Source organism: Tachysurus vachellii, chromosome 15, assembly GCF_030014155.1.
Source record: "Tachysurus vachellii isolate PV-2020 chromosome 15, HZAU_Pvac_v1, whole genome shotgun sequence".
In the NCBI taxonomy this organism is placed as follows: domain Eukaryota; kingdom Metazoa; phylum Chordata; class Actinopteri; order Siluriformes; family Bagridae; genus Tachysurus; species Tachysurus vachellii.
This window is the reverse complement of record NC_083474.1, coordinates 14689583-14716737: the sequence shown is the minus strand read 5'-3', so window position 1 is coordinate 14716737 and position 27155 is coordinate 14689583. Positions and strand designations below refer to the sequence as shown.

The 27155-nt window shown below is 37.7% G+C and overlaps 1 protein-coding gene across 1 annotated transcript; it reads left to right on the top strand.

Moving 5' to 3' along the window:
- egln2 (egl-9 family hypoxia-inducible factor 2) lies at positions 1-24978 on the top strand. Its single transcript, XM_060888085.1, has 6 exons — positions 1-225; positions 793-2002; positions 21439-21558; positions 21749-21885; positions 23455-23522; positions 24566-24978. Exons 2-6 carry the CDS (start codon positions 932-934, stop codon positions 24616-24618), a joined length of 1449 nt encoding a protein of 482 aa, XP_060744068.1. The 5' UTR covers positions 1-225; positions 793-931; the 3' UTR covers positions 24619-24978.
- Positions 24979-27155: the final 2177 nt, after the last annotated feature.

The following is a 27155-nucleotide window of genomic DNA, read 5'->3' as shown; positions in this document are numbered from 1 at the left end:
GAGAAAGAGGGAGGGGCCGGTGGGGGAGATACACGCGCGCAGGCTCTATCTTTAACGACACTTTACACGTCTTATACGTACACTACATAGGTCGAGAAACTATGGCGTTTACACCCTATGTCGTGCACTACGTAGTGAAAAAGGACAGCCGAAATAATATCTCCGTAGTGCCCTAAATTGTGTGATAGCCGGGTGCTCGTTATATACAGCAGTGCGCGTGCGGAGGTAAGCGGTTATATTTCAAACCCTAACGGCTTTTACACGTATCTTAGATACTGGCTAGTTAGCATACATTAGCTTTATATTAGAGTAATACTGTAAATACGTTAATGTGTCTATTCGGTATCGGTTTCAAAGCTATTTCTACTCACTAATATACTTGAGATAATATATTGTACATAATGTTGAACCTGCTATACATTTAGCTCTTATAGTCTCTGTAAATGTTTAAATGTCCATGTTTTACAGAGCAGGTTTGTTTTTGGTCACTGATTATTGGCCTTGTGTCTGTTAGTTATTCATTTGTGCAGCCAGGACTATAACTTGTATAAGAAAGTAACTGAGACAAAGAGCCAATGCGCTTTCATTTAAAGGATAGAAGTTGTATAATTAAGATCATTGAGCTTCTTTTTCAGCCGATTAACTGGAGGTGAAAGTGTGTTAGTTGCGATTGAGGGTTTTTTTTTTTTTTTTTACTGTTTTCTAAACCTAAATGTAATTTTTCACTCGTTTATACTATTACCTTATATCTCAAGGTGACTAACTAAATCAGGATTTTGTTTTCTCATTCAGCGTGAAAAGACATTTTCCTCCGAGACTCACACTAACAGCGCCGCCGGTTGTGCAGCAAGCGGCTATGTGCACGAAGCACTGGGTAGAAAATGAGGATCGGACGTGAGCTACGTGCGCATCCGGGAGCAGACGACATGAAATGGAGAGCTCTGACAGTAGGGACTTGTTAAAAGAAAGCTCTTCGTCTCACGGACCCGATAGCGTTTGTCCCGAGCGGAAGGAAACGGCCTGCGGCAGCTCTGCAGCCGCAACCATGGGCCTGGCCACTTGCTGCAGCCCATCTGCCCCGGCCGAGCTCCTGGGGGGTATACCGCTCAAATCCGGAGTCTCTGCTCTAAAGCAGGAACCGAAGACCAACGGTGAGGTGGTATCATCACTGGAGGTTCGAGGTGGGAAGTACAACGGATTTCCTTTACAAGCAGATTCCTGCAGGCAGAAGAATGGACCCAGTGAGACGCCCAAAGGTCCAGCCGTCTGCACCCTGCGGCCAACTGACAGCTCCACCCTCCTTGTGAAGCGATCAAACGGAGAATTGAAATGCAGAAGTCAGCGATTGAGAGATGATGAGATCATCTACGGGGCTTCAGATGAAGCCCGAGCGGATTTGGGGTCACCGAAGCATCCTGAAGACCTCAGACCGCCTCCCGACTGCAAAAGGAGACGGCTAGAAAATGACTCTAAAACAGAAAAGGTGAAAAGCACACTGTCCACAGGGCCTTTCACAGGTAACAGCCAGCACACGAATCACTGTAGCAGCTCGAAGGATGCGTCTTCTCCTGAAGGAGTCCTTCAGAATGGGCACAGTGTGGTGGTCCAGACCCCAGGTCCGGCTGGGGTGCCCTCTGTCCCGCCGGCGGGAGGAGTTGCAGCCACCTGGTCCATGGAGAGTATTGCCCAGCTCTACATAGTGCCTTGTATGAAATACTATGGCATCTGTGTTAGGGATAACTTTCTGGGCCCAGAACTGGGTGAACGGGTGCTGCAGGAGGTGGAGATGCTGAATCACAGTGGGAAGTTTTGTGGAGGACAGCTGGTGAGCCAGAGGAGCATCCCATCTAAGAACATCCGTGGAGATCAGATAGCCTGGGTGGAGGGTGGAGAGCCTGGCTGTGAGGCCATTGGTGTTCTCATGGCTCATGTTGACGAAGCCATCATGCACAGTTCAGCAAACGGCCAGCTTGGGGAATATGTAATTAATGGCCGTACTAAGGTAAGTTATAGGCCTATATGTGTATCAGTAGTCAAATATCAGTGTCTGGATACCGAGAGCAGTCCAGTCCCTTCTGTTAACTGTTTGCATTACGTGTGCACAGTGATTGCATCGCATTTTTTTCTTGTGCAATATGCAAATAAACCACTTTGGTATGAAGCATGTGGGAAGTCAGCTGGATTTTCACTAGGTCACTTGCCTGAGACTTGTGATGTGATATGACATCATGTGATGTGATGTGATCTTATCCAGAGCACGATTATACCTAGTTCCTGAAAGAGATTCTGTTATGGTTTAAAACCTTTTCTTCATCTTCTACATCTATAGCTGGTTTGATTACATATGTTATAATTATTTGATTATTATATAAGAAAATTAAAATGATTTCCCAGACCTGAGAAAAGCTTGTTTTCTTAAACCTCACAGATAATGAAAGCCTAAGGGTAGATATTAAATTTTGTCATAAATTAATAAAATACGTAACGATATAATAAAAAAACACAAATTGTTACAGGCTAACAAAAAAGTATAAAACAGTCAGGAAAATTCGTGCTACTGAAGAAATGTAGTCTTATCTAACTTTTGTTAATTAGAGGAAAGTATAGAGTTAATTGTATAAATTCTCTTCTCTGAAAAAGTCCCATTTTTGAATGGAAAAAATGAAGAATGAATGAATGAATAAACCCTTAAAACCTGCCCTTAGACTTCCATTATATGTGAGTTGTGAGTGAATTTTTCATTACTTTTATGTCAGTAGATAGTAATGTGGTGAAAATGCTCTTTGTGGTTTAATCACGGATGAGCAATTGTGGAATATTCCTTCAGTTAAGCTAAAACTAGATTATAAAGCAGTCATAGCATTTCATGCTGTATACACGTGTTTGTGTCTATGAATTTATGTAAAAAAGACATCATTAAACATCTCACAAACTGTAACTTGTATACTCGCTATACATATTGATAAATACCAAGTTTCTCAAAGTCTCAAAGAGCAGAGATCATAGTAAAACATTAAAACGTTCAGTGTGGCAGCAGAACAGCCGCAGTGATGTGGACCTCTGCCTGCGACACAATACGTGCAGACCAGGCCTTAGCTTTGTGAGCTTGTATTTTATATGTACAGACCATCAAACCCAAATAATTCCACTTCATGGTTTACTCTTTGGTTATACAGAAAGGTCCTTAACTAATATGGTCAATGTAAAGAATGTCTTATATATTTAATGGAAATGATACTGTTTCCAGTTTTGTAGAGAATATTTAATCTTTGTATATAAGCCTTTCTATGATGTTCAATGTCAGTCATTTCATTTTCACCCTGAAAGTCACACAAATACAATTGCAGCACAAATTAAAAATATAATTAGGTAGCTAGGAAGATAAGATAGCTAGGAAGTTAAATTAGCAAGAGTTTTTCTGTAAGTATTTGTCAGCTTTATTTTTTTGTTTTCATACAGTTTTTCTTAGAAATTGTTTATTTAGGCAAATTTGAAGACTTGGTTGTTTTAGTCACTTTCACATTGCATCGTTTCTGAAAAGTCAGTGCCGGAAAAATTACATACACTGAATGTAAAACCTTTTAAATTTCTATTTATAACCTATTATTCATTCTTAAAGCATTTATTATTTACAATATGTTTTATTCATCTTCTCAGCTGCAATATCATGTTTTTGCATTTTGATCAGCAATTTTGGATTTTTGTTCTATATATTTCTAATTCTATATATTTGCTCAACATATTCCCATTACTTCCTGACTTTTTGGACACGCTGTATATTATAGATAAAGGAGATTATGTTTTGAAATTTAAACTGCATTATAATTAGGAAAACTAACTGTTCTTTTGTAAAAATGTGTTTGGTGCTCACATAATTTACAGGAAGATCCTTTCTTTTGAAAATGCAAATGCAAGTCAGTACTCAGTTATGGTGTCTTTTTATGGCAGTGACCAGTAGATTGATCACACAGACTTTATGATTAATGTCTTTGGCTGGAATCACTTTACTACTGGCACAAAATATTTCAGCAGTAGGTCAGTGTAGTGTCTGCCAAAGTTTCTCAGTCTTTTCAAAAGTCATTTTTTTTCTCGCAGATTTAAGAGGCCAGAGAAAAAAAATGGTTTAAATCGTTTTAAATGGCGATATGATGTTTTAGTGTTTTTTTACACAGTAATATGCTCTTATTTTTATTTTTACTAAACTAAAATCCAACTTCTTTCTAGTCAGTTCAAACATTAGATGGCTTCTGGCTCACTGTTTAAGACGTAATGAAGCTTAATGTGGGGAAAGTGCAGAACCTTTCCTCTAATAGATGAATATGAAGAGCAGTTGTGGAACTGTTACAAATTGGAGTGGAGTGCAACAAGAACTTGGGCTGCAGTTTTTTCTGAGTATCTTCATCTTCACGTCTAGATAAACTCTTGGGGATGTTACATTCTGGAAATTTTTATCTACAAGTTCTTTGAAAAAGCATGAAGTTAAATACTTTCCAGACATTAATGGCAGCCAGATGAACTTGTCGAGTGGTAGGGTGAAAGCTGAGACTTGGGGTAGTGTGGTGGTGAAGTAATGGCTTTAGGGCCACAAAGTGGAATGTCTTTATTGACTATGAAGTATACAATATATGACGAGGAAATAAGAATGACACTGCCTGTTCATTCATGCCCCCAAAACTACAGCAAATATTACTCCCACATGATGAAGACTTACATGACTCAAGCGAGTGATTTTGGAATGATGAATAGAGAGGCAGTTCTGGAGTTGCTGGAATATCTGAGAATTCCATAAAGTAGATGTCATTGTCTGGGTAGGTGAAGAAGAAAATCAGGGAGTGTTCATGGCTAAAATCAGGGTGTGTTCATGGCTAAAAGAGGAAGCAGTTACTTTATAGTCTTGTGTATCAGAATTGTCTTATTATGCTTAGACATGACAGAGAATGTCCCCTGCCTAAGTGGTTATCAAGGATAAATTCTAGTTGTGCCTAGGATTATTATTATTTAGTGGATAAAAGGTATATCAATATACGGTTATAAAGGAAGATTGGTCATGCTGAGAGGAAGAGTGGCCTCTTAATGGAAGTGAATCAGAAACTTAGCAGGCTGCTGGATGGTAGGTGCCCAAAAGGGATCAGGCTGTAAACGTGTGTATTTGACATTTTTTTCTGTTGGTCAAGATGTTATAAATGATGTTATGAACTGTGTGATGTAGTGACCATGTTGGTGGAGAGGAGAGCTGTAAGACTCTGATGAATGATGTAGGGAGGTTGTTATTATAAGTTTGAGGAAGTGTTTTGGATGATTGAAGAAGAGAAGCTTGGATGGTAAACTCATCTTGCTGGTGGAGTTTTTGTCCTAATGTTGTTTTTAAAATGTAAGTTTTTAGACTTTTGTAAATGCAGAAAGAGCAACATTGGTTTGGAGAAGACTGAAAGCACAGGGTTGCTATTTTTAAGAGCATGGTTGTTTATTGCAGGCTAAAACCCAGAGCTATTCAAGGAATTCAGATGGAGAGTGATGATGACTAAAAAGTTCTTTGTCTGACGTGTTGAGTTTTGAAATAAACGAGGTAGAAATAAACGAGATTTGTTACAAACTGAACTGTTTGCAATTGGCGCATCAGTGTTGTGATGAAACATCACTTATGGAGAAAGACTGAGAGATCAGATTTTATAGGAAGTTGGCAAACTAGGGAGACGGTGGAGTTTCAAGCTTGGTCTTCATGTACTAATTTGCTCTGCTTTGGTTTCCAGTTCATATTTTGGTGCCATTACACACACACACACACACACACACACACACACACACACACACACACAGTCTTATGCTTGCTGTCTTCAATTGAAACATTTGATCAAAAATGAGATGTGTGTGGTTTCAATTTGAATCTCTGCTATCACTATTGCTGTTTTTTGTTGTTATTATTTTTCTGTTATTTTAACCATGACTGGATATTTAGAATCTTCTGATTTATTATCTAGCTGTGCTTGGCAATTTTGTGGGTCATTATAATAGTCAGTAATGGCTGAATTATGAAGGGAAGAAGTCTCATCGTGTATCCTCTATTACTTTGTGCAGTCCTAGTTGCCTCGTTACCGAAATTGAGAAGTTGAAGATGTATCCACATGTTAATTGTACATTGAGGCTAATTAGGAGAGGTGGGCTGTTTAGAGCCCAGATGTCTCTATAGGATCTTTTCTTGAAAACCTAATGCGAAAGGATCAGAGGTTTAATAAGTTATTGTATTTGGGGCTTTTTCATAACCTAGACAGAAAGCTTTTATTTACGCGTTACTCAACTAATACGGATTGTCGTAAACAATGGCAGAAATCAAAGCTTTAATCTTGACAGTGTCAGAACAAGTTGGAATGAAATTGTGAGCAGGGTGAAATGATGTAATTAAGTCCACTCATTTTAAGCGCTCTGAATGTTTTTCTTTATTCAGGGAGCAGTCTGTAGTGTCACAACACCTATCAGCTCTCAGGATCAGAGCTTCAGGTTTGTAGAGATTTCTGTCAGTATGTACCTGCAACCCTGAACCAAAACAATGCATTCTTGCTGCCACTGCAGCTTACGAGTGAGCGTGTGTTGATATTACTTGTGTAGTGTTACCATGCTCTTTCTGTGTATTTGTGTTTTCGAGTAAACAATTGTCAAAACTCCTAGACGAGACGTTTATTTTCCTGTCCTTTGAAAAAAGTACATGTAGCAGGCTATTCAAAAATACATTGTACAGCATTGATTGTAGTAATTTTATAAACCAAACAAGCCTAACTTAACGATGCAAATGCAGTGCAGTTGAAGGTTATCGCACTTTCTGCATGCCAAGCAGCAAACACATTTGCTGAGAAAGAAAGGTTGAGCTGTGTATGGTGACGTATTTGACCCAGATGCTGTGTGTGTGTTCCACCATGCCAGTCAGCCCACATCGACAGGGAGGAGTGGAACTGCACCTATGACGCACGTCTGGCTATTTGAGCTAGTTGTGTCATGCCAGTATGTACGCTTCCTTTTTCTCCATGATGCCCACCATACATTCCTCAAACACATGACAGCCATACAGTCCGTTGCACAATTACTGGGACCTTCATATAAAGGGCCATTAACATTACGCATACGTTGCTCAAAAGCTCCTGGTTACAATTCCACTTGATCACATACAGTTGTAGAAAGGAAATGATCACACTCTCCGGTCCGCCCCCCAACTGAGGATGGGTTCCTTCCTCATATTATCTCAGGGAGTTTTTCAGTGTTACAGTTGCCAGAGTCAACCTTTTCAAGTGACACGAGCAATTTGTCAATTGTCAGTATGGTTTAACCGAGGTTTATTAATAGGCAGTGTTTGGATGTCACTTGTGGGCATACAGCGACCGCTACTGTGGACATGCACGGTTTAACATTTACATGTTACATGCTAGGCTTTGCAATAGGTTTTTTGACAGCTTAGTAAACTGTTCTAGCTATACTATATAGTCAAATGTATGTGGAGACCTGATAATTGCCCACAATCATATAACACAGTGTCCACACCCATGCTTTTTGGACACTTTGTTATAGATTTCTTTTGATATTCTAATAACTGACACTTTGTTGGAACACGGTTGTGTCAAATTGTCCATTCAGCCAAAAGAGTGTTAATGAGTTCAGACAGTCATGTTTGGCGCAAAGGCATCAGCTTTCCTTTCATCAACAAACTTGTGGGGTTGAGTTCAGGGCTCTGTGCAGGACACTTGAGTTCTTCCATTGCAAACCATGTCTTTATGGACCTCAATGTGTGCTCAGGTGTATTGTCACCCTGGAGCATTCTTGTGAATGGAAATCACAATGGAACAGCACAAAGATGAACAAATTGTGTTCTTCAAACAGTTTAGGGCAGATAGAGTGATGGTTGTTATAACCAGGTGTTTACATACTTTTGCCCATAAATAGTGTATCTACACTCAGCAGAAAAACCAATGAATTGTGCTATGTCCTACTAAGCTCTTAATTTTTTTTTTCAAAAAATCTCTACAGACATTTAGTGAAAGCTTGCAATTGACTGTAAGGTTTACTAACCCTTACGTTTTTGTTACATTTGTTTATATTAAGCAGTAGATGGGATTTATTTGCAGAATGCATTATTTAGCAAAGGTAGAATTCAAGCCAGTCGTTTGAATTTGATGCTTTACTCTGTTCTCCCTTAATTAGCATAAAATTAAGAACATCTTATTTCAGATGTTGCATATCACTCTGTCAAGGAATAATTATCTGTCACTTTGCATCTTTCTATTGTTAATGTAACAACAAAGAAAGTCATTCTGCATCATTTGAATGGGGCACTGTATTATATTTACACTATATTTTATAAGTTCCAAAATATGCGGCAGTTTTCTAAACCGCTTTGCAGCATGTGAGGGATTTAGTAGCGTTGTATTAGAGCAGGGAAATAAGTTGTGCTGGATCTTATGTAAAAGTTTGATAACAGTATTAATATGCTGTGTCAGTCAGATCATTCAGGAGAGAATTACAAGGCATCTAAATGGATTTTCCCATTCCTAATGTCACACTCGACATAAGAAATCACGACATGCCTCTGCATGTGCAAAAGCTGCTTTCTTTCATTTAGAGGAAATTACACAATAATACTATGACTGTAATATTTCTGTGCCCTGGTTCAGAGGCAAATGCACAAAGTGACAATAATATGTCAGTTAACATTAAGTAGAAGAGGGTTACAGCAGAAATATTTTTTGCCAGTAAATTATAATTGCTGTAAACCACAGTTAGAACAATTTCTAGCTCAGTTAATTGACATCTCAGACAAATCATAATCATTGGCTGGACACAGGGGGCACGGTGGCTTAGTGGTTAACACGTTCGCCTCACACCTCCAGGGTCGGGGTTCGGGGTTCGATTCCTGCCTCCACCTTGTGTGTGTGGAGTTTGCATGTTCTCCCCGTGCCTCGGGGGTTTCCTCCGGGTACTCCGGTTTCCTCCCCCGGTCCAAAGACATGCATGGTAGGTTGATTGGCATCTCTGGAAAATTGTCCCTAGTGTGTGAGTGCGTGAGTGAATGAGAGTGTGTGTGCGCCCTGCGATGGGTTGGCACTCCGTCCAGGGTGTATCCTGCCTTGATGCCCAATGACGCCTGAGATAGGCACAGGCTCCCCTTGACCCGAGGTAGTTCGGATAAGCGGTAGAAGATGAATGAATGAATGAATGATTGGCTGGACACATGCATCAAATGGGTTTAATACAAAGCTCAGCAACTCAAAACATGAACGAAATAAAACAATGTTTAATGAATAAATCAGTTTTGAGGTGTTCCTTAAAGAAATTATTTACACTTAAAAGTTGGCTTAAAACATTTTAAGAGCCCTGCTTCTGGTGAGTGTAAGAGAGGGGGAAAGGAGGACAAGAGCATGTGACAAAATGAGAAAATCTGATAGTGTTGTGGCCTAATCTGTAATAACATTGCACCAGAATTGCTAGTCCTTGCAAGCGGTTGCCTTCTCATTCCCACATTATTCTCCCTGACTCACTCTCTCTCTCTTTCTCTCTCTCTCTCTCTCTCTCTCTCTCTCTCTCTCTCTCTCTCTCTCTCTCTCTCTCTCTCTCTCTCTTAATCCGCTCAATCCTCCTCCCTTCCCCATTTTGCTTGCTCTGGTGACTTATCGAGTCCTTCCTTGCTAGTTGGCAAAAATATTTCTCCTGGGTTTCCCTGGCAACAAGACGTGCAGAAGGTGAGGTTGGGATGAGGCCGCCGTACCCTGAATATCATCAATGGCACATCCCACCTTCTGCCTACGCCAGACCTTAACACAATAACACTAGTAAATAACTTTTTCCCTCCTTGCCTATATGACTGAAAACCAGTGCAGACGAATAGGATAGGCTGATGCTGGGGAGTAGGTGGGGGTGGTGTTCGAGAGACAGACAGACAGACAGGGGAAGTTTTTTACCGCTTTAACGATTTTCTCATCCTCTCTTCGCTGAGTGCTGCACACTGTCAATTATATCACATATTAAACTGCCGGTTAAGCACAACCGACTCATGCAGAAGTACACGTCAGTGAAACAACAGGAACATAGGTGATATCATTAGATGCCATTTACACCAGTACAGTAGTATAACTGGGAAAAGCATTCAAATGTCACCACGCTATTAGCTTTGAATTTATGTCAGTTTTCACACTGCATGAGAAGGACTGCATATTTCCTAATACCTCCTCATCCTCTTAAAGCCTGCAGTGACCTTCAGAGCGAAACTCGGGTTTCAGCATTAAGTAGGAGGCAGTGACTAAAGTACTCTGAAATGAGTCATTTCTGGGATGTTTGGATAGAAAAAGCTGCTTGACTTTATAGTGGTTTGGCCTCACTGAGTCAAGGGATTCCTCTTCTGAAAGCCACAACCACACCAAAGTCTCAACCAGGCTAGTAACCAGCTGATCCCAAAAAATTAAGGGAATTGTGAAATTGCCTTGGAAGCTGTAGGGCATGTAAAGTTGAGAGAATAGTTATCTGTGAGCAGTGTGTGACAATGAGACAGACACAAGGCCAGATATGGTGCACAAGCTGCATCCCAGATTCCATACTGTACACTATTCCACACTATGCACTCTCCCACTTAATGTATGAATTTGTGAAGGGTAGTTTTGTTTCCAGATTTTGTTTTTATTATATATAAATATAAAACAAGAAGTGTAAGCTGATTCAACAGTCCATGGCAAATGATGTCAAGTGTACATAACGTGCAGCCACTAGCTTTAGCAGATGCAATGAATATTTATAATATCGGACGTCCAAACAAAGTGGGTAATGTTAAAGACATGCAAGATGTCTGGTCCACTGTTGAATCATCACCTATCTTGAACATGTTTTCTCATCCCGTGTCAGAACCTGGTAGCCCTGCCCCTCTTCTGCTATATAAGCAAATCTGTGAGCATTGCAGGTGTCCAACATTCCACACTTTCTTCTCTAAGTTGGATAAGTGCATCCTCTGGGCTCTTGAAGTGTGCTTAATCTTGTTGGAAATTTCGTAAAATAGTGTGTAAATATGCGAAGTGGGAAATTTCACCAGACTTGCTGTTCCAGACATGTTACACACTGGGTATTCTAATTTGATCAACAGCATGATAAAGTCCAGTGTTCAATAAATAATTTTATTTGTTATTAATAATACTCATTTGAAATAAAATGTTCTTTTGGGATGTGATGTTGCAAGAGGCAAATGGCTCAAGCAAATAAAAGCAACACTTAATGACTCAATCTATATTTGAACTGCAGGAAGACACGAATAGCTTTGTATATATACTACACATAATATTTTACTTAAAGTATTGCTAATCGGAATAAATCTAACTCTAAAATCTAAATCTAAAAAACACTTGTAAATTTTAGATGTAATTTCTTCAATAATTAAGTGAACTTAAAAAGTCATAGGTAAAAATAGATAGATAAAAACAATGATATTTTTAGGAAGCTGAGTTTCCTTATTCATTCAGTGCATAAAAAATCAAAGCAACTTGAAATAACACGTAAAGTCACAACATTTTTTTTTATCAAATTCATGATAAATCAATGAAAATCAAGTGCATGAGTGGATGTACTGTAGAACGATGTGACCGAGTGTTTCTCCCTGTTTCCAGTGTTACAAAACTGTGCACCTGCAGGGAGAAGAGAAGTTGAAAGGGTTACTTAAATCTGTTTACTTCCTTGCTGAAAATAAATTGCAAAATATCTTAGTTTTAATGATGAAGAGGATGATAAAGAGGAAAGACTTAAATCACAGAAAAATGAAATGGAAAAAAGTGACTTAAACTCGACTGAACCGAAAGATGGGAAAGCCATGTATAGAGTTCTTATGTCAGTTTGGAGGAGAGCATGGCAAATTTAGTGTAAAGTTCTGATGAATGCAAAGAAACTAAGGGCCTTTTTACACCTGGTCACTTCATGTGTTTTCTCTAATCCGATAGCTATCTGATTTGTTAAAACTGTTCCATTTACATTAGGCCAAATAAATGCGTCTTGGCAAATTGGATATCAATCCGATCTTTCTACTCCCGCCCAAAATGCAAATATATTTGACCTCATTTCCAGGGTAATTGTAATGGAACGCGCTTTGGTACATGCGCTTTTCAGAATGCAAACAAAAAGAAGACGAAAAAACTTTACGACGGTTATGCTACAAAAAAACAGCATTTATTGTTTGCTGCATTTTTGCTGGCGGCAGCAGTGCATTTTAAGACCCAACGAGACACCTGGGTGAAAGATCACTTTCGAGTGACGTAGTTAAATTTGGGAGGAGTATAGCGCTGACGTATGTGGCTTGAACAACCACGTTCATATACACCTGTCCAGTTTCATATGAAATGCGTCCCAGACCACCTCCTGAAGTGGTTTGAACGATCGGATTTATATCCGTCTCGAAAACGTTTCGGAGGGCATTTAGACCTGGTGTAAAAAGCCCCTAAAATACACAGATTATACATAAACTTCCTGTAGACATAAATAAATGATTGAAGATGATCCAATTAGACTAATGTGTTAAATGTTACCTAGTGGGAATAAGCCCTAAGCTCTGGTACTATAAGAAAGTAGATGAAGAATCGTATTAATTAAATAGCAGTTATTCAGTCATGTATAGATGTAATGCTTTACAATATAGTTTCCCTAACTAACATTATTTACTGCGTGAATACATTTCATTAACATAAGTTAACACATTAGCTTAAATGATGTTTGTTGAAACGCATGAAAAAATATACGTTAACAAAACTGAGCCAAAATTATGTTCCAGCTGGCTCCTAAATGTTGATTTACTCAACGCTGTAAAAGATTAAGGCTCTATTCTGCAGTTTACAAACACAAACATGCACAACACATTAAGGTGTTGTTCAGCTTGTGCATTGTGGAATTGTCATTTAATATTGTTTAAAGTAAGTGTTAATTATTTAGTTACAACTGGCAGTTACTGTACTTTCTTGATGTTCTTTATGGTGTATTAATGCTTAAGTTTTGTTTGTTTGTATGCCTTAAAGTTAGATAAGGGAATTAATATAAAAATATAGCTGCAAGCAGCGATGGCGGGCCCTCGCACGTTTTTTTATCGCTATACGGTGCCTCCCAGAAAACAATGCACGGTGAGCAAGTGCATCAAGTGGGTAAATATCAGTGGACTATTTTATGTTGTTACTGACCCATTTGGGGACTGTAGGTAAATGAAACCCCACATTTTAGACAAACGGGGGCGCTAGTGAGCCACTTAAGAGACACACCTTTGTCTGACCTTTTTGTCCACACTTAACAGCCAACAAATGTGATGTATGTGTCAAATCTCAAGTTAATCTAAGCATGCCAACAGCCTTAAATATGCCTGAAATAAAAGTAAACTTTGACACAATGCCATGGCAACAGTGTTTGAGATATCAAAAATCCGTTTGCAATTTTGCATCTCCAATATCTCTGTGTCATGGTGGCCAAGTCTGGTCTCAATTGCATGAATCCCCTAGGAGGAGTATTTAAAAGTTTACCGCATTCAGCTGGCCAATGTGTGGGAAAAAAAATAAATAAAATAAATAATAATAATAAACCCGAGCAAAAGCAATAGGGCTTCGCACCAGTCGGTGATCGGGCCCTAATGAAAGAATATAAAATAATCATTTACCTTGCTAAAAAGCAACACAGTTGATATCTGAGCTATATCTTTTTAAGATCTACATATATTTAAAAAAAACAAGCAGGAATCTTACAACAAAATTTGCTGTAGTAGAAGCCAATAGACCTGAAGCATGACATTAAAAAAAATTATTTTGTCCAAAATATTTAGCAAATTATTTAAAGGTGCCTCCGTTATTTGATTTTAGGATGAAATGAACTTAAAGATGTGACTCCGATGTCACAAGGTGTCACAGGTTTAAATGAACATGTTGAAAACAAAAAGAGTGAAATGATGACGCATGGCATTTTAGTGTATAATAAAGAAGGTGATCAAGAGTGCCAATCATATGAGATGAAGAGTAGTCTTTAACACACCCTGGGACTGTCACTGATTCATGACACTGTTCTACTGTCCCAAATGTTGTGAAAGTACAGAGCCGTTAGATCTGCCCCGAGCAGCACTCCCATGTCCCTGTATTTGTACGGTCTTATCTTATTCCCGTGTCTTACTTGCCGTTCCGTTATTATAACAGCACAAAATGTGTGCAGTCAGGGTTCTTTTACAAGAGCACCATGTTCTAAATAAGATGAAAGAGTTTTCCACTTCTGTTTATTCTCCATGCATTTACACCTCTGTACTGGGCTTTGTGTGCTTCATAACGCAAAAAGTCAATATCTGCAAGTTTCAGAAACACTTCATCCTGTTTTTTCAATTCTAGTTGCAAGACTTGTAGTATGTGTGGGAATCACTAGAATCAAACACTAATTCAATTCAATACACTTTAAAACGTTATGATTTCTATAGCCCACACTGCTTAGTTTAACTCAATGCTGGTTTTCAAGCAGAATTTTAGTGGCCTCACCGTATGAATACTGTTTCAATCGTATTTTTACATAAAATAAAACATTCAACTGATTAAGAACCTGTTTCTGCACAACATAAATCTATTAAACCTTTTTTAAGCCTTTTTGCTCCGAGATGTGTTTTTGAAAAATATTCGTCAGTGTATAAGTCCTTTTTTTTTATATTTACTTTAATATGCAAAGCCATTAAAATACATCATCTTTTAAATGATTAAACTGACGATTGATTTTTGAAAAAAAAGAGAAAAGTAAATTATGACTCCTTGACAATCTTTGAGAGAATAAGCAATAAGTCTATGAATGGATGAATGTTCTTTTCCCTCTTGTTGTTATGAGCTGTTTGTGTTTAGATGGTTTACTGGTTTACTAAGAACTCCTTGTTGAATAAATGATAAATCTGATGGTAGAGACTGTTGTAGTTACAATGGTTAAGCTTTTATTACTTAAAATTGTTCAGTGCTTTCATGATATTGACACTGGTGTCATTTTCAGTAAGAGGTAAAGCTCTTGAATTTCTGTAATTTCACAAACAAGACTCACATGAGTTTTCAGGCTTTCTATGAGTCATACATTTTGATCATATGACATCTTGAGTGATCGTCTATTTTAAGTAGAAAGAGCATGACACCACTCTTGCTTTTCTACAGCTGAAACCTTGAGTTTCAGCCAATATCGATTCCTGTCTCAGTGATTTTTGATTTTTTTTTTTTTTTAACTGAAGCCCTTTTCTCTTTCACACAAAATCATTTCACAGTAAATATAGTAAAGAATGAATATAATAATAAATCCAAGCAAAAAAAGAGTCTCTTTATGTAAACGTTTCCAGTTCTAAAACAAAATTACATTTTTAAATCCATTTCCAAACTTTGGCGTTTGTTACAGGATACGATATCTGATCTTTCATCGACCCGATACTGGGTGTCGGATCGGTGCTTTCTCTAATTAAGTAATTACAGTATCTATAATAAATTAAGGGGGATAAAATGCAGCTTCTGTAAGGTGTTTAGGCCACCAGAACACCTTCAGAGTACCTTGATAAAGGTTTCTTGAATTGTGCCTGAGAGATGAGCGCCACTGTTCCAAAATATTTAATCAGTGTTCTGGTGGTGCTCTTTAATTTTCAGAATTTTCAAACCATTCAGTGACCCCAGCAAAATAAATGCCTCTCAAGGCTCCGTGCACCACTCCTGCACCCCCCAGCCCCTGTCCTATTCAGTGAATCTATGAAAAGCAGCATTATATCACTTTTCATCGGTTTTTACTTTTATTTGTCACCTGCCAGTACTGATGCTTTTTAGATTGCTGTGTTGATGCTTGAAGTGAAGGTTCAAGCTGCTGAGACACATTTTCATATAACCAGAAGTAATTAAAGTGATTCCTCCTGTTATCATAGAAAATGCTGCCTTGCTTGTAACAGAGGTCTGCGGTAGAAAGTGTGCAGTCAGTGCTTATTTATTTGCGCTAATCCAGTACTCAGTAATCTGTACAACAGTCAGGTCAAAAAGCAGTCAGACAGCAAGCATACCGGACGCACATCTGTAATCAGAGTCCAGACGTGCAAGCTGAACACATGAGAGACAAGAACACGACAAGGAACAAAGGAAATCTGTGCATCATATGATCTCTCCTGATTGACACACAGAGAAACACAAAGAGTTCAAATACATGAATGAGACAATGGTAACAAGCAACAGGTGAAATCACTGAAGATTCAGATTAAAAGGAGAACAAGAAAGAGAAGGAACGGGGTGGCATGTGGGCATACAGTACACAAAATGGAGGGGTGAACAGAGACAGAACTGGGACAGATGAGATTGTGTTCTTCTGTCAGGATTCTCCTGCCTGTGTTTTAAACTCTTACACATACCACAGTGTTCCTCTGTTAAGAGAATTCATGTTTGACTACTTAGTGTACATTTTAAGGGACAGCGGCAGGTTTACTTAACATTTCGGTTAATAACCCTGATGCCGTCTACACAAACATTACGCTGTGGTAGGATTTGATGGAACACTTTGTATACAACATACTTCACAAGCGTATTGTGTATTTCCTCAGTATTGTCAGTGAACCTCTTCATGTCACTGTATGTTTATGAAGCCATAGCTCATCTGCTAATGGTTCAACTGTGACCTGTAATGGTTTCAGCACTCCAGAGGTCTACTTCTTTTTCTTTGGCTTTCTTAGATTTTAGTGCTCCTGTAGAGGATTGAATGTTATCTAAGAAGTATAAAAAAACAACAGCACACACACACTTGTTGATATGTCTTTGCTCCAAGATTTGTTACATGTTTGTTGTGGATCGTTTTTTTTTTTTGCTGCTATTTTTAGCTCGGGATCTATCATCCTCAGTCACAGGTTTTCTGTTCTGTCTTTGAACATTAAACGCTATTTATAAGCTTCTTTGGTCTAAACACAGAAGTTGACAATCTGATCAGAGAATCTTGAGAAAAGGAGGAAGTACCTGATTACGGTTACGAGTACGTTGTTTTTATTTTGCTGAGTTTTACTCATCAAAGGCCTCGTTCATATATTGCCAGTGAATGTAAATAGATTTATAAAACAGCCTGCGTTTTGACTTTTTTTTCTCATATGCAGACACTTCAGGAGGTATTAATTTAAGATGCCTTTTGGCTTTTTTAACGTATTTGTAGCCTATGTGCCAGCCACTAGAATATTCAGAGATAATTCAGGGATTTTATTAAGTTGCTGTTACTTGTCTTACTTGCCAAATAAGTAAATGTAAATAAAACAGTCATATTTTGCTTATGTTAGCTGATTTCATAAACTGTTTACAATTTTTTATTAACTCTGTTTTCCTTACACAACTGAGCTATATTCTTGTATGTAAAGGATTAGCGCGGGTTATGTATTAGTCATAGCAAGAACCTGATTACATCATCCTGTCATCCAGCCTTAATCCAGCCTTTAACTAATTAGTGTTGGTAGATGGCAGATCGCTGTAGCTTCTTACTCAAATTGCAGTTGTAACTGATCGGTCAGCAAACATGCTCGAAGTTTGACTGTAGCAAATGACAGAATTTAAAATGAAGAAAATGGCTTTCAGTGGCTTTTCAAGATCTTTATTGTGTGGTGTTTAAGTGACAAGTGAGCAAACATCATATTGCAAAATTGAATCTATACACTTGGAGAAAAGCAGAAGGTTTTGTGCAATACTTGGACGGTGTGTTCGGCTGCATCAGTGAGGGGGTGATACTGTACGTGATCACAGCTAAAATAACAGCAAGAGCTTGTTTGGGTGGGGAAGGCACCATGCGTTTTCTCTGGGGCTTGATAAAGCACTGATGCTATCTCCAAATCAGCCAACTACTGCAGGAACCCTGATGGCTCAGTTTACCATCACTCAGTTGATGATACGTCTCTTACCTAAGAGTGCACCATGCCAAGAGTCTACTTCATGCATGCCTGCTGATGCATGCCATGTCATAATGAATATGGATTAAAAGGTTAGCAATATACAAGAAGCCTCATGGATGGTTATTATATTATGTTAGATATGATGCTTTAGAAAAACAGACACACGTTATTAGTAGCAATTAGGGGCTTTAAAGTCAAATTTAATGTTTGATAACAGTCTCAGTATTACAATATTAACTAATTAATCATGCTTCGTTCAAGTCATGTTACAAATACATGTTACATGTATTTATAAGTTGAACACACATTAATGCCAGTATAAATTTGTATTTTCTTTGAGCTCCGTGTTTCAGAGATAGGGATGTGTCTGTAAGAAAACTTGGTTGAATTAGTGCATACAGCATCTGTAAGTGGAGGTAAATATGTTGCAATTGAAATGTTTGTTCATTTCAGAAGCTGATTTTAGATACTGTGTGTTTGGTTTATGTAGCAAAGTTTTTTTTAAAAAAAAGCCTCTGTTCTTCATTTTCCTGTTAAAGAGTAAAAGTCTTGAAGTTACAGCTCCATCATTTTGCTCTGAAGTCACTAAAGTGACATGAACGTAACAAATGTCGGAATTGTTGAAAAGACACACAGGACTTGAACACACAGTTAAAACAAGCCTATAGTGCAAACCAAAAAGATGCATGTTGAAATTTTGATTGATTCACACAGGACAAACAAACAGATAAAACACAGAAAGGGGAAATGGTTTTCATATTGTACACATGCCAGTCACACTAATATTTCACACCTGGACACCATGAATCCTACTAACCCTAACCCATAATCTATTAGACCGTTAGACCACAGCGTTTGCAGCCATGTGTCTGGCAGCACAAGTTGTGCTTTATCAGTACTAGGTTTGAAAACTGAACTCCATTCCTAAAACATTTGTAATTTGTCATTGTTATGTTATTTAGTTATTTGCTCTCTGACCAGATGAACTGTTTATCAAATGAATGCATTGCACTGCATGTATTATTAGTATAGCAGTATTGCAGTTTGTATTAATTTCGGGTTTGAATTTAAGGTTTGTATTAATGTTCATGTAATTCTTGTGGCTGTGGAACCACAAATAAACGGAAGGCTAAAGTGATTCTTCAACAACGTGTTCCTAACTTTAATTTTAGCATTGTGTCCTTGCTTCAGCTTACAAGTCGTGTGAATTGTGGTTTTCTATTAAGTGCTTCCACTGGCAAAGAAAGCAGTACAACCTGCAACAGGAGACTCATGGCTTAAGGCAGCGTTAGCTCAGAGTTGATGTGCGCACGTGCAGCCAGGCAGGTCAGATACAAACTCTTTATTCTTGTGACATGGAGATGCATGAAAGCAGACGGGCAGGGCTTTTCACTTAAAAACACAATCATCTAAAGCTGCTTGTGTTTGCGATAATGCTGGCTGATTTTCAGGATTATTTCGGTTAATACGAATTAATGTTTTAAAATGATTGTCAAGACGTTCAAATTGAGAATGTAATTTTCAAAAATGATATAAAAAAACAAGCTTGTAGCAAAGAAAGAATAGAATACGCCCATGCTTTTTATTGTTTGTAAAATGCTAGGGCAGCTAACTGTGTCGAGCGATGAATATTTTCTTTCTCAAACAGCAAACTGTATAGCCAGTCAATATTTATACATACAGTATCATACAGCTATTTAGAGTGAATTATACTTATATCCAGTTGTGTAGTCACATCAATTTGACATCGCGCTAAACAGGGAAGGAGACACAGCCACTATTTACTGTGGAGAAAGAAACACGAGTTGTGCAAAGATAGTAACAGCATCATATGTAGTAAAAGAGTGCATTGTGTGTTTTTTTGGTTAAAAGAGATATTGTTTGCACCATTTGCTATACATAGTACTATTTTTGCAAAGCTACATGTTCCAAAGTTATGCCAATTTTCAGATGCAGTAAGTCAGCAAATTGAAAAAAACAAAAACATTCTTTTTTTTTTTTTTTTTGCAATGTCATCAAGCCCGAGATTGTATTACATTTATTTGAATGGAAAAAGGTGAATGTGTGTGTTTGTGTGTTTCTGTGAGAGAGAGAGAGAGAGAGAGAGAGAGTGTGTGAGTCTGCTTTCTTATCTCCTCTGCTAACATGAACCATATTTAAAACCAACACAGCTCACTTGTCTGAGTTTGAGATCATTGGGTAACTTGTGTCTGTCCTGTACAAAGAAGCTGTACATTATAACAAACTGTGGTGTATTCTTGACACGTGTAATGTTACATAATTTCTGTATATTATGGATATTTCAGTCTGTTTCACCTGAACTTTCAGTGCAGTTGATGTGCAGAATGAACTGTATAGATCGAATATGAAATTGTCTTGAAATTGATATGAAATTTTTTGATGATGACCCCATGTTAGAACTTTAGTTGCATGATAGAAGTCAATTAATATCTATGTTTTTACATTTCTTAACCATATCTCCCTTTTTCACCTAAGGAACTCGTTTTTTTATATAATGCATTTGCATCATTTATGCAGTTGTGTAATTACAACAAGTTGCTATTAATCATTTAACACTTGCTTCTATTTGATTTAGTTTTCCTCTATTATAAATCCGTGAAGGCTTAGGCTGTTTATTGGATTGAAATCTGAACGCAGTATTTTTTAAAGGAATGTGACAACCATAGATTTATATAAGAGGAAAACTGTGGTTTAATAATGTAAAGTTTTTTAATAATCTAAATTTGTAGTCATATTAAATTGACTACAGCACTAAATTGACATTCAATTGACATTCAATAACTATCATAATCACAGCTTGAGAGTGTTATTTATTTTATTAGAAATGATATTTATTTAGGGGGGCACGGTGGCTTAGTGGTTAGCACGTTCGCCTCACACCTCCAGGGTTGGGGGTTCGATTCCCTCGTCCGCCTTGTGTGTGTGGAGTTTGCATGTTGTCCCCGTGCCTCGGGGGTTTCCTCCGGGTACTCCGGTTTCCAAAGACATCCATGGTAGGTTTATTGGCATCTCTGGAAAATTGCCAGTAGTGTGTGATTGCGTGAGTGAATGAGAGTGTGTGTGCCCTGTGATGGGTTGGCACTCCGTCCAGGGTGTATCCTGCCCTGATGCCCAATGACGCCTGAGATAGGCACAGGCTCCCCGTGACCCGAGGTAGTTCGTATAAGCGGTAGAAAATGAGCGACAGTGATTATTTATTTATTTATTTATTTATTTATTTATTTATTTCCCCCCAAATGTCATTTTGTGCACTAATTATCATTCAAGAGTGAAATGTAACGCATGTAAATTAATCTGTTTTTTCCACACCTTTCTTTTTTTTTAAAACACATTGTGAAGTTAAATCAACTTTAAATCTTTTTAAATCTTAAAATGATTTACAGACCTGTGCACAATCCTTTTATGCCATAGATAGTAAATTACAAAGACCATAATACAGGATTTAAAAAGATTAGATTATAAGAAGGCTCACTTAGTGTTTTGTTCACCCACAGTTAGTCTGCTACTGTTACTCAGAATGACCTTTCTGCTTTCCTCTTCAGGCTATGGTGGCGTGTTACCCTGGCAACGGCACGAAATACGTGCGTCACGTGGATAATCCAAACGGAGATGGACGCTGCATTACCTGCATCTACTATCTGAATAAGAACTGGGATGTGAAGGTGCAGTATAATGTTGTTTTTTAATTCCTTTAGCTGCTGAACTCAAACCTGCTGTTTTGAGGAAGTTTCTATTACATAGTCAGCAAATAAATCAGCAAAAACATTATAAAGACGATTATAATCCTCTGGTGATTTCTGGGTCTTATCAGCATTTGTGATCTATTTGTGTGGATTTGTCTGTGTGGCTCAGGTTCATGGAGGATTACTGCAGATCTACCCCGAGGGCCGAAACGTCGTCGCGAACATCGAGCCATTCTTTGACCGCCTGCTTGTTTTCTGGTCAGACAGGAGAAATCCTCATGAAGTGAAGCCGGCCTTCTCTACTCGGTGAGTTGGCTCTGCTGTGCTGCTTTACAGTCAGCATACTGTAGCAGAAGGGAGCACCATCAGGGCTGCTTGACTTCTCACACACATTACACACACACACACAATATCACACGTTTCTTACTTCCTTGTAAACTTTGACTGCTTTTTTTATGTGCTCACACGCACACTCTTCCTCTTGACACGTCTTTCATAACCTCTTACCTAGCCAGGCATGGCATGCTAATTCTCACAAACACATGCACACACACACACACACACACACACACACACACACACACACACACTCTATTTCACATTTTTGCATTTCAATTGTTCCTACTATGTTGTTAAATTTTCCATAAAACATATAATTAAATGTGTTTTAAAAGGTGTTTTAGTGTTTTTTCATTTAGAAAGTCTCATCTTGTCTTTTAATATTTGGTCTTTCATTGAGCCAGATAAAAACTCTGTTTCATGCTTGACCTTGGAGTGCGAATTGAGTCAGTGTTGTTTTTTTTTAATGAATTGTGAGTTTATATACTGTCTTCAGTTTTCATTTGAAATAGTTCATTTAGTTTGTTAACGTTAGCCAGTTGGATAGTGTTCTTTGCTACTAGTTTTGCATCACGTAACATCTTACATAATGTCAGCTGGATTAATGGCAAATCTTGTCTATTGGTTTACACACTATTATAGTTAGTCTAATGTTAATGAACCCAGCAGTGCTTCAGTATTAGTTTCAGGTACGCAATGTAATACATAGACCAGTCTTTTCTATATAATTAGTGAAATTCACTAGCAACTAAAGTCCAATGGCCTGCGGTGTAGAGAAAATGAACATGAGCGGTTGCTTAGTGCCCTGTTTATTTTAGATGAAAATGTAAAATTGACATTGTGTTACATATGTGCACTTTGTGTGTGTGTGAGTAAGGGTGAAAATTTGTGGACAAAGCTGTTTTCACTTCATAGTTTAACTTTGTAATTAGATATGTTTATACATTTTGGTTTTAGTTTCATCATGTTCTAATTCTTTTAATACATATGTGTTTGTGTGTGTGTATATACACTGCGAATTTTAAAACCTACCCAATATTATACATACATATACAGTTATTGTATTTTAGCTGTGTAATATTGGGTAGATTTTATTATTTGTGAACGCACTAGTGAGGTGGCTGAGAAGAATGTAGGTGTAGTGTGTATGAAACAGTGACAGCTTGGGGGTGAGGCAGGGCACAGGAAATACGCTTTTCCTGAGTGAGTAGCAGATCTCACAGAGCGGAGAGCGAGACAGTGGAATAAACAAGCCTAACAAATTTAAGCCTACCTTGCAGCGTAACTCTGCATGCTACGCTGCGAGACCTCAGCCAGCTTTGCCTCATACTTCTCTTTGCCTTTTGTCACATCGGACACTCAGTCACATCTTCCGTTCAGAAAATATATACAAAGGCAGTATAGCAAACACATTGTTGTAATGTATTAAAAGAAGATTTGTCAAAGTATATTTTACATTTATGTCTGAAATGTTTACTTACTAGCATGCAGGCACTTAATTGCAGGTCTCACCACGTTTGTTTGTTCATGTCACAGATACGCCATCACAGTTTGGTACTTCGATGCAAAAGAGCGAGCCAAAGCCAAGGAAAAGTACAGACTAGGTAAGTTCCAGAAAAAAGCTTTACTAAAATAATAGAGCATGTCTTTTATGATATGACACCAGCATGCCACACTTTATATTGGTTTCTAAATGATAATGCAGGTACCGAGTCAGTGAAGCAGTGAAACAGGAGAAAAAAATGACACCATGGTGTGTTTTTACTCCAAACACTGTTAAGCAGAGCAAAGTTGTTGTGGTTATCTATCAGGTCCACTTCAGGAACATTTAAGGAACTTGATAGACCTTTTAACAGCATATATATGCCGTCACTCACCTGTCACTGCACATTTATGCAGATATCCAAACAGCCAATCGTGTGGTAGCACATTGCATAAAATCCTGCAGATACAGGTCTTCAGAGTGGCGTGGTTGTTAGTTACAGGTGGGCTTTGTTGGTTTGCGTATTTCATAAACTGCTGGGGTCCTGGTATTTTTAAACACAACACCCGCTAGAGTTTACACTAAAACTGTAAAAACTATTGCTAAAAAAAGTGCTTAATTATTAAGTGCTCAAAAAAGTGTCCAATAGTAGGTGTAAAATTTCCTTTTCTTGCTGCATGGTAAGTACCTTTCTACAGAACTGATTAATCAGACTATAAATAAAATATACAATAATATACTATAGTTGTTTTGTATACTTTACATATGAAATACAGCCAATAATAATGTCAGTCTTTCTTCATGTTTACTGTGCTGATGTAGTTTTGCCTCGTGCTGATATCATATGTTACACAGTCTGCATCATTCATGTTAAATAAAAACTGCATAATTTATGTTAATTTAAATTGAAAATGCTTTTGATATATTAGTGTTTGGTGTTCACTGACATAGTTGCTTTGATATTTAACTAGTTAAGTATTTATATTATGCTACACGTGTAAGCGCTTTGCAGAAAGCAGAAATCTCATCCAGCGTAGACATCCGATTTAGAAGATTTCGGCTTTTTATTTCCACTAGAAAGTTCCAGATCTTCAATTAAGCATAATTATAACAATATTTTTCTTGTTGCTGTGCTAAACATCTCCATATCTCTTCTTTTTACAGCTATGGGACAGAAGGGAGTCGAAGTGCCCGTCAGTCGAGCAGATAATAAATAAATCCTCATCAGCTCAGGCATCCCGGTGTGTCCTTCCAATGTATGTGCCTACCCATGCTGCTGTCTGAACAACCGATTCAATAGGAAGACACAAGGAACAGGTCAACCAATAAAGCTAATGCAGGCAACAATAACAAAAAATATCCCTACTCCTGTCAGCCTGGGACTGACCATTCAGATAAACTTCAGTGTGAATTTCTGGCCGTTGGATGGAGAAGAGTTTAGGCTAATTACGCGCAGAAGATGCCTGCTGAATGGAGGAGCAGTGACTCTGTCAGTCAGATTCAGCTTGGCCACTACTGAAAAGCTTAAACTTGAGAATATTATGCAAATAAAATTGCCAAAATGTATTACAAAATGATCACTACTGTACTTTTGCCCTTTTCTGTACGTACCAATTTTTTTTTTTTTTTTTTTTCCATTGTAATAAATCAATCTCTTTGCTCCTTAAATGAATTAGCACTTCCTCTTGGAGAAGACATTCTTTTTCAGTAATCTAAGAGGGTTGAAAGGAGAAGAGGAGGCGACGAGCGACTGGCCGACTTGGTCCTGACCATATCATAAGTTGAAGTAAAGCAATGGTAACGTCAAGCAGTGTTATTGTCCCCCTGTGAACTGCACCCACTCCGACACCCAAAACAACACAGTGAACTTTACACTCCTGATGTTTTTGAACGAACAGAGAACCTTATGACTGTTGGTACTGAGCTTGTCTGTACAGCAGAAGGGTCAAAACAGGGTAAACTGAATGATTTTTACAGCTGTATTTTATAGTGAGAATGTTAGCTGTGATTTCACGGCTATGCCTGTAATGTTTTTTTTTTTCCCCCCCAACTAAATGTCCTTCTCTTGTTAGAAGCACAGACAGAGTGATGTGTGCTCGCATGTCTTTAAAAGGCCACGCTGTGTTTTAATGGTGAAGCACTTGAACGAGTCATCTTTCGAAACAGGGAGCTGACAATCTCTTATTAAACAAATCAAGAAACAACTCATTCAGACCACAGAATACATTTTAGACTTTCTGTTTTATGTTGACATTTCCCAAAAATGCTAAATCAACAGAATTACATGCAAATTGTGATCACATTGAAACAGCACAATGACAATAAAGACCCTTATTTAAGGGTCTGTTTATCTATCGGTCTAACTGGAGACATTTCCTGCTTTAGCCCCTGCTTCTCAAGGCAGAAAAAATTGAGTGGAAACTGAACATGTCCCACCATGCGGTCTTGGTGGCTTGTGTTATAAAATAATAAGGAAAAAAAGATCACATGATCTTAAACGATAGTTAATGATATATTATTAACTATTGGTGTTGTATCATTACTAAAAGAATAAATGCATTCCGGTTGTGTACATTTTAAGAAATGAAGAAAAAAGAGAATGCGATTAAGAAACTGTAGTTAAAATAACCTTAGTTTTATCCAGAGGAATAAAGTAAATTCCTCTAAAAACCTTAATTTGATAATATTACAAAACTGGACATGTATTGTGATGGAGTGGGAGAGAGAATGGCCTTTTCTGTGTTCATCAGATCATTAACAAGCACTTTATATGTAGATAATGTCGTATTCAAATATGACTGCTCTTGGAAATGGTCAGTAAAATGCAATACACAATTTTTAAACAATATTCAACAAAGGATTTTTCTCAGTTTGCAGTATTTAATTAAAACATGTCTGATTTTGTACATTTTAACTTCTGTGCCTTATATTGTATAATGCTTTTCGAAACTGTCACAATGCTTAAACAGTTTTTATTTCATTTAAACAGGTGTTTTTTTTTGTAAATAATGAATGCGTGTGTAAAAAAGGAAATGGAGTTTTTCTCATCTGTTTATTGTCTAAGTGCAGCTTCATTTGCAAGAATTCGGAAAGAGGAAACGTTTCCATCAATCTGTGTTTTAAATCTCAAAGCTAAAAAAAAAACTTAAACCAGACTGGAGATAAACTTCATTTCAATTTAGAGAACTCGTTTCTCTTAAACGTTCTTTTGAAACTTTTTTTTTTAAGTAAAGATGCTTTAACCTGAACCTTTATTATTATTTTAAAAAGAGAAATGAGGACGTTCTACAAGTAACAGACTGCAGCATGAAAAGGTTTCTCATGTGTTTTTTTTTTCATTGCCTGTTTGCCTCTTGGAAGCAAAATGTTCTAGAAAAGTCTGTAAAAGCTTGACTACAGCTTACAATCAGAAAAGAGCGCGAGCCTATATTAATTAATTCATTCATTTTTATTCTCTTAAGGCTTGGCTTTGATGAATAGGTGTCAATAGGAATGAAATCAGTATGACTGTTTTGTATGGAGTGCTGTTTAACCCTCAGAAGATAAGACGTAGACGAGCAGAGATGAACTTGAGATAAACCTTAGAGGAATTTAAGAGCTAGTGTTTTCATCAGTGAGACAATACACTGATTGTTTTTCAGGAGCTTTCTTTTTAACAATCCAAATCTGAAAAAAATGGATAAAGTCTCAAGAAAATGTCTCAAGACTTAAGAAAATTTCAATTCAAAGATGCTGTACTCAGTAAATAATATTG

What these genes read in the sequence shown, in the direction of transcription:
- egln2 (XM_060888085.1), top strand. Translation starts at nt 932, where the DNA reads ATGGAGAGCTCTGACAGTAGGGACTTGTTAAAAGAAAGCTCTTCGTCT. An exon ending in AAGCCGGCCTTCTCTACTCG is followed by an intron (nt 21,886 to 23,454) that starts GTGAGTTGGCTC and finishes TTCATGTCACAG; the next exon opens with ATACGCCATCACAGTTTGGT. An exon ending in CAAGGAAAAGTACAGACTAG is followed by an intron (nt 23,523 to 24,565) that starts GTAAGTTCCAGA and finishes TTCTTTTTACAG; the next exon opens with CTATGGGACAGAAGGGAGTC.